At 36.3% G+C, this 13,469-nt stretch overlaps 1 protein-coding gene across 4 annotated transcripts in view; it reads left to right on the top strand.

The window, feature by feature from the left end:
- Window positions 1-13,469, top strand: part of DICER1 (dicer 1, ribonuclease III) — a 63,207-nt gene that overhangs the window by 33,244 nt on the left and 16,494 nt on the right. For all 4 annotated transcript variants that reach the window (XM_030950164.1, XM_030950165.1, XM_030950161.1 and 1 more), the window contains 12 exons: window positions 2,949-3,081; window positions 3,989-4,231; window positions 4,330-4,484; window positions 5,782-5,914; window positions 6,365-6,440; window positions 7,543-7,682; window positions 10,143-10,322; window positions 11,146-11,359; window positions 11,441-11,594; window positions 12,392-12,574; window positions 12,889-12,994; window positions 13,091-13,266. In XM_030950164.1, the coding sequence (XP_030806024.1) occupies window positions 2,949-3,081; window positions 3,989-4,231; window positions 4,330-4,484; window positions 5,782-5,914; window positions 6,365-6,440; window positions 7,543-7,682; window positions 10,143-10,322; window positions 11,146-11,359; window positions 11,441-11,594; window positions 12,392-12,574; window positions 12,889-12,994; window positions 13,091-13,266 (1,893 nt within the window). The remainder of the gene's footprint in view (window positions 1-2,948; window positions 3,082-3,988; window positions 4,232-4,329; window positions 4,485-5,781; window positions 5,915-6,364; window positions 6,441-7,542; window positions 7,683-10,142; window positions 10,323-11,145; window positions 11,360-11,440; window positions 11,595-12,391; window positions 12,575-12,888; window positions 12,995-13,090; window positions 13,267-13,469) is intronic.

Raw genomic sequence — 13,469 nt, 5'->3', positions numbered from 1 at the left:
TAAAAGCCATTTGCCACAAACTGTGAATGACATGATTGATTCACCTATCCTGGTTTTAGTTTTCAGGTTTTTTCAGGTTTCTCTGATAGTGTAGCAAATGTCCTGTGCCAGGTGTTCATTGCATTCTGGATACCTCTAAATCTGACCCCTCTGTTGGTACATTTTTGCTCCAGTTAATAAGTGCATAACATATTCTTTGTTCTGCAGACTTGTCTATGTCAACTTTTGTCAACTTTTATCTTTTCCTTTTTTGTATTTTAAGTATGTTCGCATAAATCTGCAGTATGAGGCAAACCAAGCTGTTCAGCATAATGAACATATTCTATTAATAAGTCCTGAAGAAATGACATTAACAGTCTTTTGCTGAGCTGAAATGAGTATTTCATTACCCCATAGGGAATGAACAGAATTCTGAAGACTTTTTTCTTCTCTGTTCAGTTATGAATGTGATTTAAATCATACTGGTTTTCCACTGTGCATTCATTCTTGTATTCTGTTATTTATACAATATCCTAATTGCTGTTGAGCCTGACAGAACACAGAGTCTAGATTAAATAGGTGATCAAATTCTGCCATCTTTGAGCCTTAGGCACCTTTAGTAGAGGTTATTGGTAGCAAAATATAAAACTATATGTAACTTTTTGTCCCCTTCTGAAAGCTAGCTGCCAGAATCTCAAAATGCTCCTTTACCTCATGTAGCACCTGATTTCAGAACACCTGATATTGTATTGGCCATCAGACTGGAAGCCTTTGGTGGAGAAGCTCACTGTAGGCCTTCTTCAGCAGAGTGCATTTGATTTCGAGGTTTTGTATAAGGGGAAGACTCTCTACTGAATGAGAAAGTCATGAGTGTTTGAATTAATGTATCACATCTATTTCCAGTAATGGAACCGAGTGAAAACAGAAGTATAATTTTTCTTAAAACACAGTTATTATGGTAATATTTAGAATACCATTTTATGAAATCTAGGATGACTAAAGAAGGGCAAAATTCATGGCATGAGTTGTACTTTCTGTCTTTATTATTGCACTTGGTGGAGTGTCTTGCTGAGTGTTTAAGTTGATACGTACAGTTCAGTTCTGGTGCCTATAAGCTTGTTTTCAAAATAGAAGACATTTTCTAAAGCCCAGTTCCCTTCCATTTGCATTGTAAGTGCCTCTTAGCTCCCTTAAGAGAAGGGTTTGAAAGCAGAAGTTTGAAAAGCAGAACTTACCTGTTTGAAAAACACGACCTGTTACCTACCACAAATAGTTTTTTTTAGTCACAAGTTTGGAGTCCTATATGTTTCTCAGAAACTTGGCAAAGATTTGCGATGAAGTGTTTATCCACGTGCTTTTTATTGTCCATTTCTATACAAGTAAACTAAAGTAAGAATGTTTGAGATGTTTAGTAGGTACTCAATTTGTATGACCTCACAGAAATGCCATGTTGAAAAAGAAATAAAAATATATTTCTGTCCAGTTATTAACCCATACTTTCTTAGACTGTCTGTCTCAAGAGCCTGGACTGCATACAGAAATGTAACTGCAAATACCGTTTGCACTTCACACAAGAGGGTCCTTCTAGTCTTTTTCCCTAAGGATGGCAAGTTGTATGCCTGTTTTCTGTCCTCTTGCCTATCTCCCTGTTCATTCCAGTTTTAACAGATTGCAAAGGGGGAAAACCTTCAAGGTCTTTTATGTTCCCATAAATTTTGTTTAAAATGGGGACTAGGAAAGGGCGCCAGACTTGAGTAGTTTCCCAAGGGTAGAAAGAGCAGGGAGAACTTTGCATTTTCCCTCTGGTTTGGCAGCAGCTTGCTGGGCAGATGGTAGGCTTATAGCTGGGGACTGGAACAGCATCCATCTACTCTGTGTGAGACAGAAATGCTAGGGATTTTTTGGGGAAAGGCTTGAGTTACTGCTTGAGGTGTAGAGAGACAGGCTGTTCTGTGGCTGTGGGGAGCACCTGGTAATGGACATGATGGATGTGCTTTGAGCAGAATAATAGTGGGATGGTTATAGTGACACATGCAAGGGATTATTTGTTGTATATAATAGCTTGATTTTTATTGGCTCTCCTGTTCACAAGCCTGTTTCAGTTGAGTAATTCCAAATTCTGTTCATCCTGAAAACTGATCAACTAATGATGCTTCAGCATACTTACTTTGATTGCACACTGTAATTGTGATTTTAAATCCATAAATGCCTCATTTTTAGATTTCATGTATTATTTAGGTGAGCAGTCTTCTACCTTATGTTGTGTGAAATCAGATCACTGCAGAAGCCAGCCTTTTCTGCTTCTATAACATAAAGAATAAATTGAGTGGAAATAAAGTGAGATCATGAAAGTTCCTCACATCCCTGTCAATTACTCCTTTTAAAGAATTGTATTACATCCTCTATTTGGATTAATTTCACAAGTAGTGAACATGTCAGTGTGTAGGCTGAGCATCGCTCTTGAGAAAAACAGGTCAACATTTTGTCACTGGTATACTTGAACAGAATAGATATTCTAGTATTAAGTAGAATTTCAATCTTACATTTTAACCTAGAAGTTAACATCTTATTCTGAAGTAACATACTTTTGTTGAAGAAGCAGATACAGGTCTTTCTTCTAAAATCAGCTAGGACCTACAAAAAAAGACGAACAAAGTAATTTTGAGTAGAGTGCTTTAACAACAGAGAGTCTTAAGAGTAATAGGTTGGTTTAAAAATATAGACTTTTAGCATGATAGGTCTGAAATGTTTGTGAAGCACAAAATGCATGAGCTCTCCTTGTGTTTCTGTATGCAGTCTCACTTGTGGTAACCTTACAGTGGTTTTTGAGAAGACTGCGGTCAATTTATGTGTTAACATGACTTAATTGTCATGCTTCCACTTTTCCTTTTAATATAGATCTTAAAATAATAGATTTTCCTCCATTTTGTAGGTTGTGTAACTTCTAAAAACAAGTGTAATATTTTTAGGTTGATAAAAGAAGCTGGCAAGCAAGATCCAGAACTGGCTTACATCAGTAGCAATTTTATAACTGGACATGGCATTGGCAAGAACCAGCCTCGTAACAAGCAGATGGAAGTAGAATTTAGAAAACAGGAAGAGGTAACTTCAAGAAAAAAAATTTAAACTGGCAGTACCCTTTGTGTGTGTGTGTGCCTTTGAAAACAAAACAAATCAACAGGCAGAGTCCGGGGCACAGTCACTGGAAGTTCATAGCTTTTTTTAACAAATATGCTTACTTATTGGAGATCCAGATGCTGTTTGTAAAACAATAAAAGTATGTTTGCAGACACTGCTGTGTCACATTACACAAACAGAAATTAAGACTTCATATAAATTCATGTTTATAGCTAGTCATTTTCTAATTTTTCTGCATTGTGTTTGTGGTAGTATAATAGTATGTTAAGAATGTAAAGAATGTCAGGCTTACTGACATTTTTAGTAGTTTAGCTGATTTTAATATTTATCTTTTCTAAATATGAATTCGGTTAATTGTTGAATGTTAAAATGTTAAAACTCCTGATTTTACATTATTTAAAGCTCATCCTGCCTGGGTTGTGCTCCAGACACCACACTTTTCCTTAGTATTGTTTCACATATAGTATAAATATCAGAAGTGCCAGTTCTAGAATGTGCTCTATCCCCTGAGGATGCTTCAGGCTCAGGAATATTTGGGAAAAGATGGTGTCCTGAAAGCATAATTTGTTTTTTCATTAATACCACAACTGAAAACTTGTAAGTAAATAGGGGGGATCTTCTCCATTCTTAGGGGTTATAGTAGCTTCTTAGACACATGTGATTCCACATACCTGATTTTATTCTTAGAAATCTGCTGGTTCTGATAAATAGTCTTGTTATGTTTCTGAAAAGATTCGTTGTAGTAGTTTTGTATTTCCGTGTCTGGACATATTTTGGGGGTGTTTGAGCCATTCATCTTGGTTTAATTGCTTTTTGTTGAATTTCATGATGGAAACACATCTTGTAAAATTTATCTTCATTACTTTTGCAGGTTCTTAGAAAATTCCGAGCACATGAGACCAACCTACTTATTGCTACTAGTATTGTAGAAGAGGGTGTTGACATACCAAAATGCAACTTGGTGGTGCGTTTTGATTTGCCCACAGAGTACCGTTCCTATGTGCAGTCAAAAGGAAGAGCTAGAGCACCAATTTCCAATTACATTATGTTAGCAGATACAGACAAAATCAAAAGTTTTGAAGAAGATCTTAAGACATACAAAGCAATTGAGAAGGTATGAGGTCAAAGGAATGGGCCTGGGGTTTTTTAAGTGTATCTTAGTACTTTTTCAGGAAAAAACCTCTCATCGTGTTCTTTTCTTGGAATGTTAAGATCCTCCGAAACAAATGCTCAAAATCTCTTGATGCCAGTGAAACTGAAACTGAACCCATTGTTGATGATGATGATGTCTTTCCACCCTATGTATTGAGGCCAGATGAGAACAGTCCAAGGGTTACTATTAACACTGCTATTGGACACATAAATAGGTAAGAGGTATATTCACTTCTTACTTACCATTGAACAAAAGGCTTCTTAGTTCATTTTGCAACATGGATGCGTGGGGCATTATACACATTTCCTCTTAGGCACCTTGACAGAATCTTCTCTCCTAAGGGAAGTGGTCACTGAGGTTTGAAGGGATTATTTGCTTTCTTTATCTTTATCCTACCAGAGGTTCTAGCTCTGATAATAAATGTAGTGATGTTGATTCTTGTTTAATTAAATTCTCTGAAAACATTCAGCTTCAAAATGTGTAGTAAATTTGCATTTTTGCTCTTGTCAAGCTAGTTTTAAAAATAAATAAACAAACTGTTAAAACAGTAGTTAAATCTTCAGTTCTAGTATTCACCTATGTGGTAGCAGTCTGTTGCCATCTTTACAAACAAAACCACAGTAACTAAAGTCCACCAGACATGATGGGAGCTACTCAGATACCAACTTTGTAAGGGAATGGTAATTAGAGGAGGTTCTCAGTGATAGGAAGACAAAAAAGACAAGGAAGAAGATCCAGGGAGCTGTGGATCAGTCAATTTAACTATAGTCATGTGGAATGCTATGGACAAAGTCCTCATGGCAATGGTTTTTAGGCCCATAAATAAAAGAGGGTTGGTAGAAACCAAGTTTTACCGACGGATTTTTATCTCTGGTGTCATGAAGTGGTTGACTGTGAAAAGCAGTGAATGTCATTTACTTAAGTAAAGCTTGTGATGCAATTGCCAGAGTACTACAGTAGAAGCTAAATTCTTGAGATGCAGACCATTTTGATGGACTGGCTGGTAAATAAAGCCTCTCAAAGCAGTCAGATTTGAAGCAGGAATGGCAGATGGTGAATAGTTCAAAGGCTGTCTGGCAGCTGGGTATATGTGGCATTGAACTGTTAAGAGGTCCAGCACAGTTTAACATCAGGATACTGGCATTTAATACCAAGCTGGGAGAGAGGGAAGTCAGTACAAGGGAGGAAAGGTGGGAGGAGAAACCATGATAAATAAATAGGAGGAGTAAGACAACAGTAAACTCAGGAGACATAATGGGAACCCTGGGACTTGGCAGGAAACAGCAGTGTGCATCATTACAAGCTGGAGTGACCATTCTGGAGACCAGGTTTATAATAAAGGACTTGGAGGTCTTCTGCTCAGAAGTTAGTTGAATATCAGTCAGTAGTGTACCTTTACAGTGTACATCATCTTCTCTAGCATTCATACCAGTAAGGTAAGGTTCTACTGAAATGTGTTCAGGTTTCAATTTGCAGATTTTGATGATGTGTAAAATGTTTTGTGCACTCAGGTACTGCGCTAGATTACCAAGTGATCCATTTACACACCTGGCTCCCAAGTGTAAGACCTGGGAACTACCTGACCATACATTTTACTCTACTCTCTACCTGCCAATCAACTCACCTCTTCGAGCATCAATTGTTGTAGGTATTTGGGCAAGGAAAATCATGGGAATACATAAATATGTTGGGATAAGAATGGTCTGTGCCATTTCTAGATTTAGTTTCACTGTTGGTAATGAAAATTAGTTTTTTCTGTATTGTACTCTCTAACTGGTTTTGGATCACTGTCTGGTTTTGTTATAATTCATTTTTCAGCAGTTAGTTTTTATGCCAAAGGCAAAAATATTTAGATATTCTCCCCTGTACATTGTTGTTTCATGCACTTGTTCTTTATTGGTTTTGATCAGTAGTATAGTTGAGTGCTTGTAATTTTGGTTTCTATGGAAAAACAAGCCTGAATATCTTCACAAAACTGCCATCAATGTGGTTTTTACAAAAATTTTGCTTGCTTCAAATGTTTGTGTTAAGCTAAACACAATAAGTAACTTGCTAGTAGACCAAAGTTTTTACAAAGTGTTTAAATGTTTATAGGGCCCTCCAATGAGTTGTGCAAGACTGGCTGAGAGAGTTGTCGCTCTTATTTGCTGTGAAAAACTGCACAAAATTGGTAAGAATTGAAAAAACAACCTCTTTGTTAAAGTATATTTTATGGTTGAGAAATTGCATATTATATGGATGTTGTATACGTACATGCCCTTCTTCTGTAGCCATCCATTGCAGCTTTCTTTCACTTGCCTTGTTTTGTGATGTGGTCATGCACTTACTAATTTAGCGTACACCTTGTAAGTTAAATTTTCCAGGGAAATCTGGTTGTTTAACAAATTTAGTATTAAACAGCAAAAGGAGCATTAATACAAGAGACAAAGATTTTTGTATTGAATATGCTTAATAGGGGAGAAGTGTCTTAGGATACTGATTATAGTTTAGGGATCACATCCTATGGCCAAAAGAGCATGTTTTTTTTAAATGAATTGTGACAAAATGTAAAATACACAACCCTAAATTTATTGGTTTCTCTACTGTATTCTAAGTCATGGTCCAAAAATAGAACATTGCAGGACTACTTCAGCTCTTTTATCTAGTAAGGATGATGGAGCATGTTCTTAATTGTGGAACATTTTAAAGATAATTCTGTGTTAGTGGGTTTTTTTTAATGAAGTGCAGAAGTATTTATGTATTTTTTAAGCAAAAAATAATTGTAAGTCTGGGGTTTGTATTTTTTTTCGGAGTTAAACCTTTTGAACACTGAATTCATACCAACAAATATACCCAACGAATGGTACCCTGATGGTGGCTCAACCCAGTGTTGGAAGTGCACATGCAACAGCAGTAATTTACTTTTTAGAATGATAGAGAAATATAAATTTTCTCTCTTCCTTTGTACTACTCCATATGAGTGATTTTAAAGTAAGTGTGTCAGTCAAAGATCACTTTTGGGCAAAAAGAATTATTGGATATTTTCGTTAAAGAATTCAGTTTTTAAATTAAATATAAGACTTTTTTTACTAAAAATGATCATTTTTTCCCAAAATTTAGTCTTCATCGCTCTTTCCCTAAAGTTGCACTTTTGGACCCTTGCATGTCCATGTATTTTAAAATCTTACATGTGAGGTGTTTTCACAAGCAGCCTCACTACTGTGTAGCATCTGAAGGAACCAAGATTTGATTGTTCGTAATGCTATTTCTTTGTACTCTGTTGTAATATTCAGGTGAACTGGATGATCATTTGATGCCAGTTGGTAAAGAAACGGTTAAATATGAGGAGGAACTTGATTTACATGATGAAGAAGAAACCAGTGTTCCAGGAAGGCCAGGCTCTACAAAACGAAGACAGTGCTATCCTAAAGCTGTTAGTATCACTTACTGCTGTCCAGATCTCTGATCTAATGCTTTATGTACTAATAAGACAAAATTGCCAACTCTTAATCTTAGCTCATCAGAAATTTTTAGAAGTCTTGTATTTATTCTGGTGTTCTAATTCTGTGGAAGCCTGCAGTGCTGCCAGAGTTTGTGGTACCACGTGCTTTGGAAGCATGCCTGTAAGCTCAGAGAACATTCACTTTCTGTAGGGCTCGTTGGCAAACACCTATTTGCCTAGTATGAAAATAACTGTGAAAAAAATAGTCCTGCATTACTAAGCTGTAAAATCTTTACCTTATTACTGGCTTTCAGGACAAATAATTGAACACTAAAGATGTGCCCTGGGCTAAATACGAAAATATGTTTGGGGTTTTTTTTGGATGCCTGGTTTAGTTTACTGGTTGAACACAGAATTTCATAATTCCTGGTTTAAATCTTAGAATATCAAATTAAGTGTACCTGTATTTTTTTTTTTACTTTTAAAATAGTTCTAAATATTATACTTTATAATATTATACTTGATCTGTTGAAAGGGTCACACAAGAAAATACAGCTCTGTGTTAAGTAATGTATTCACAGTCTGTTGCAACAGGTTTCAACTACATCAGATTGTAAAATTGGACTTCTTAAATGGTATTTGGGGGGGGAATTGGAAATACTTTAAGAGAAAATAAGCTTTGTAAGAGTATTTTGCAGCTACTCTGGAACCTTCCTTTTTTCTCTGCAGTTGTTACAAGTTCTGTCTTAGGTCCTTTGAATGGAACAGGTAACTCATATAGAATCTGATAATCTTTGCATTTCACAAAAATGCACAGTTTTCATTTTTGCACAGTATTTCTTGTTGCAGATGCTTTTCTCTGTCCTTTTACCTCACCAGTGATTGTTGGAGTAGGAGTGATTCATAAAATGCAAGATTATGGTATCTCATTCAGAGGAGTTGATTTGTCAAGTGATGCATCATTCATTCTCAGTTATTTCTTTTTTAATAGGGAATCTAAGAATACTTTCCCTTGCCTTTGTCCCAGCTTCTCACATCTGGAAAAGAAGCTTTGGCAAATATTTAAGGTCTGCAAGATCCTCTTGGGTTTAATGTAGTTATTAAATTTGTGAGTAATTTTCCATTAAGCCAAGGCCATAGTTTTACTGCAGTGTAACTTTAAAATCCATGTATTGCATGTATTGCAATTTAGTTTTAGATAAACAGGAGGATCACTTTGAGACCTGCAAAGTAATGAACTTCTACCAAACATGAAGCATGGTTTAACATCCATGACAAATATGAGCAGCAGAATTAAAAGTGCTTGTGGCTGTTGCAAGTATTCACATCTGCCAGCTAGAATTGTAATGAGAGAACTTAGATAGTCTAGTACCTGGATGAAGGGTCAGTGTATTGAATTTTGTTTGTGTGTTTGTCCCAAGTGTATCAAAACATTTTTGATACTTTTAAATAATTCTGCTGGAAAAAGAATCTGTGTTAATGAAGCTGTAAGTTCAGTCAAGCTTTTTTTTTCCTGAGTACGCACACTTTCCGTTTTACTTTATTTTTTCCTGTTCTACTGTTAAGTTCCAAAGGTTTTGGACATAAAATGTGCTCTAGTGTTACTGGTTAAATGCAGAGATTTGCATCAAAGCTTGTTTCAATCTGCCTAAAGTGAGGAGAGGCATGTTTTGCCTCCATCCACTACTGCAGAAAGGAAGGTTCTAAGCATACCTGAAAGCAAGATTAAAGTACAAACAAGCTTAAATGGTGTGCTCCAAAGCAATAATACAACTTTATATTTTATAAAAGAGGAGGAAAAGAGAGAAAATAGGAAAGTAGGAGAATGCCCAGAATAATTTGAGAAGCACAGGAAAGGGGGTACCACTACCATGGTGCTGGCTGGCAGAGTGTGATGTGTCTCTCTGGTGAAGTCCCTCCCAGAGCCACAGCAGTGGGACCAGCACGGGGGGTAGGGGGCACCAGCAGCCAGCACCTTACCTTAGCAATCTTTTGATGCTGGGTGTATCCAAGTGCGCCCACCACCAATATACCTTTATTTGAGGGAATGATTCCATGTGAAGAGGCATCTTCAGCTTTGGGGGCAGACATTTGAGCTCCAGTATCTATTAGAAAAGTTACAGGAACTTTGTGGGGACCAATAGGACAGGTTGTTAGTAAGTCTCCTTTAGAATTTTTGATAAGTCGTCTTATGAGAAGCCACCCTCTGTCCCCCAGCTCACCTACTGAGAACAAAGAAAATCTCATGGCTGCTATGCCAGGCTGCTGGCCAAACATTTTTGCATTAAAAAAAAAGCACTGCTTGAGCCCAGAATAATTTTTTTTTTGTTCCTTATTTTTAGCAATGTGTTTCCGAATAAACCTAAGAGGACTTATTCAGAGAATAACAACTAGGTGGACTTTGCTGATTTTTGTCATGTTAATGTTTTGGTTTTTTTATTATTTTTTCAGATTCCAGAGTGTTTGAGGGATAGTTATCCCAAACCTGATCAACCCTGTTACTTGTATGTAATAGGAATGGTGTTAACGACTCCTCTACCTGATGAGCTCAACTTCAGGAGACGAAAGCTATATCCTCCTGAGGATACTACAAGATGTTTTGGCATATTGACAGCCAAACCTATACCTCAAGTAAGGCATCTGTTTCCTTATTCTGCATGCCTTGCAACCTGTTATTTTCCACTTACTCCCCACCCAACAGAGTGAAGAGTTGGAAATGACCATAAATTATGCTTGTAACCTCCAGAAAATAAGCAACACTATCCATTCAGTCATGTCACCACTTCTTTTTCTGTCTTTAGGGATGGAACCATCTATTTTTACTGAACTTTTGGTTTAGAAATCTAGTATTTTACATTGTCAAGTTCAAGATGTCCCTCCTTTTTGGTATGAGGTATAATAGGGGTAGACATACCAGCTATGGAGGTGGCCTGCACTGCGCTACCTTATCTATACAAAAGCTAAGGTAACAAATTCTCTCAACATTCCTAGTCTGCAGCAGCAGCAGAAAAAGTGGGCCATGTTAATTGAAATTGGCACCTCTTGCTTTAGAAAAATTTTAATAGGCGTTTTCTGTTGGTGAGACTCAGCTGAGGAAGATTTTTTCAGATTGTATTTTCTGCTGTCCACATAAGAAGATGTTACAGGAATATTGCTGATTTTCACATTTCTTATTTCATAATAGAAAATACTTCCTTTTCTACTTAGCTTTTATAAAGAGAAGAGCTGTAAAACACAAGGAGAACTATTAAGAAAACCAATTCAGTCGTTCTTTAACATTCATAGTCTTATCTGTAATTGAAGGATCATCACAGTTCAAAATTCTATTTGTTCCGATTTGCTGTAGGGTCAGTCAAGCATTACCTCAGAATCTGCACTAAACAGACAGTACTCTGTAAAGGAATCCCACTTTGGATTCTCTTTTGTGATTTCTTTCGATTTTGTTCTTGTTTAGATTCCTCACTTTCCTGTGTATACTCGTTCTGGAGAGGTTACAATATCCATTGAGCTTAAGAAATCTGGTTTTACTCTGTCACTGCAAATGCTTGAGCTGATAACACGACTCCACCAGTACATTTTTTCACATATTCTTCGTCTTGAGAAACCTGCACTAGAGTTCAAACCTACAGAAGCTGATTCAGCCTATTGTGTTCTACCTCTAAATGTTGGTAAGAGCAAAAATTTTGTGATTTACAGCTTGTCAGAAAAGTTCAGCCTAGAAAACTGAGTTATGCATTTTCCTTTTTAAGTTGATGACTCCAGCACTTTGGACATTGACTTTAAGTTTATGGAAGACATTGAGAAATCTGAGGCACGTACAGGCATTCCCAGTACACAATATACAAAAGAAATGCCTTTTATTTTCAAGTTAGAAGATTACCAGGATGCAGTTATCATTCCACGGTGAGTACATAGCATAGGTGTGTACCTGTTGTATTTACACAAGCACTTGTAATAAGGGCATGTTAGTATCTGCAGCAGAATTGCTTTTTAGGAACTGTATGCTTTTAGTCTGAAGGTATGTGGTAGCGTTTCAAATCATTTAAAGATTTTTTTAAATCAGTAGTTAATCTTATATTAGTAAGATATCCACAAAAAAGATGTTGCTACAGTCTGGCTTTATTTTTAATATTCTGCCTGTAATGCAAGAACTTCACTGTCCTTGAAAGGCTTGTGAATTTACCTTGTTATGTATTTAAGGTTTTGTATTTTAACTTTATTTAGAGGATGACTTGGTTAAAATACCAGTTTAGACATGAGGTAGTACAGTCTTTGTATGTAGAGGAACTTAAGTTTCTACTGATGCAGAATTTCACATTGGAGGGCAGATGCTGAAAAGCCAAATTATAAAACTTAATTGTTAGGTGTTTTGAATTAAGAAATTATCATTTTTAGCATTACTGTTGTCCAGAGCTTGATTTTGTATTATATATTGAAGACTTAAATCCTCCATTTAATTTAAATGTTTATCTTGTAGAGGGAATTTCACAGATTATAGATTGACCTTATTAATCTTTGTCTTAAAGCACATTTCTTATTTAGCATTTGAGTTATCTAAATAAATGATTTCTACAACAAAAAGAGCCCTCATTAACCAAAAATCTCAAGTGCACTGTTTAACTGTTAATCTCCTGACCATGTTAGAACATGAAGAACTTAACAAAAGCTTTAGTGTAATGCCAAAATATTATTTTTTTTAGATACCGAAATTTTGATCAGCCTCATCGATTCTACGTAGCTGATGTGTACACTGACCTTACTCCACTCAGTAAATTCCCTTCCCCTGAATATGAAACTTTTGCTGAATATTATAAAACAAAGTATAATCTTGACCTTACCAATCTTAACCAGCCACTGCTGGATGTGGACCACACATCTTCAAGGTAACAACAGTCATATTTTCTGTCTGATATTTGTAGTTTGACAGTAAAATGCTTTTTTTTTTCTTTAAAATATGGGATAAAGCTGAGGATTTGTGTCTTCCAAAATAATTACTGATTTTTATTTTTTTTCTTGAGAGATACTTAACTCGTGTAACAAAAACCATGAAGTGAATCTGATTTTTTCCCAGAGGTAATGGTGCTGTCACTTCACAGCACTTTTAAATTGAATACTAAGAAACTTAAGAAAGTTTAGGCTAGTAAGTTCTAGTCATTAATTATATACTTACACCACAGTATTTTCACATGGTTTTTAGACTTAATCTTTTGACTCCTCGCCATTTGAATCAGAAGGGAAAAGCACTTCCACTAAGCAGTGCTGAGAAGAGGAAAGCAAAGTGGGAAAGTTTGCAGAATAAACAGGTAAAATAGAAGCATCTAATTCAAGTGGACTCTCTTAATAGTTATCTGATGGCTAGCTTTACAAGGAATATTCTTTTCTTCCCCCTCCTCTCCCAGATACTGGTTCCTGAGCTCTGTGCTATACATCCTATTCCAGCATCATTGTGGAGAAAAGCTGTTTGCCTCCCCAGCATCCTTTACCGCCTGCACTGCCTTTTGACAGCAGAGGAACTAAGAGCTCAAACAGCCACTGATGCTGGTGTAGGGGTTAAATCACTTCCTGCAGATTTCAGGCATGTATTTTTTCAATTGGTATTTTTCAATATGATGTGTAATTTACAAGGTGGAAACAACTATTACTGCATGGATTATGAAACTGTTAACTCCTGTTTGACTCATGGCTCTTCTGAGTGAAACACAGTTTAAAAATATTTGATTGTGAGAAGTGAAGTTGCATGTTGCAGTCACTGTTCTTTTCAAAAGGCTGTGGCTTTTT

Source organism: Camarhynchus parvulus, chromosome 5, assembly GCF_901933205.1.
Source record: "Camarhynchus parvulus chromosome 5, STF_HiC, whole genome shotgun sequence".
Classification (NCBI taxonomy): domain Eukaryota; kingdom Metazoa; phylum Chordata; class Aves; order Passeriformes; family Thraupidae; genus Camarhynchus; species Camarhynchus parvulus.
This window is presented reverse-complemented; position numbering and strand designations above follow the sequence as displayed.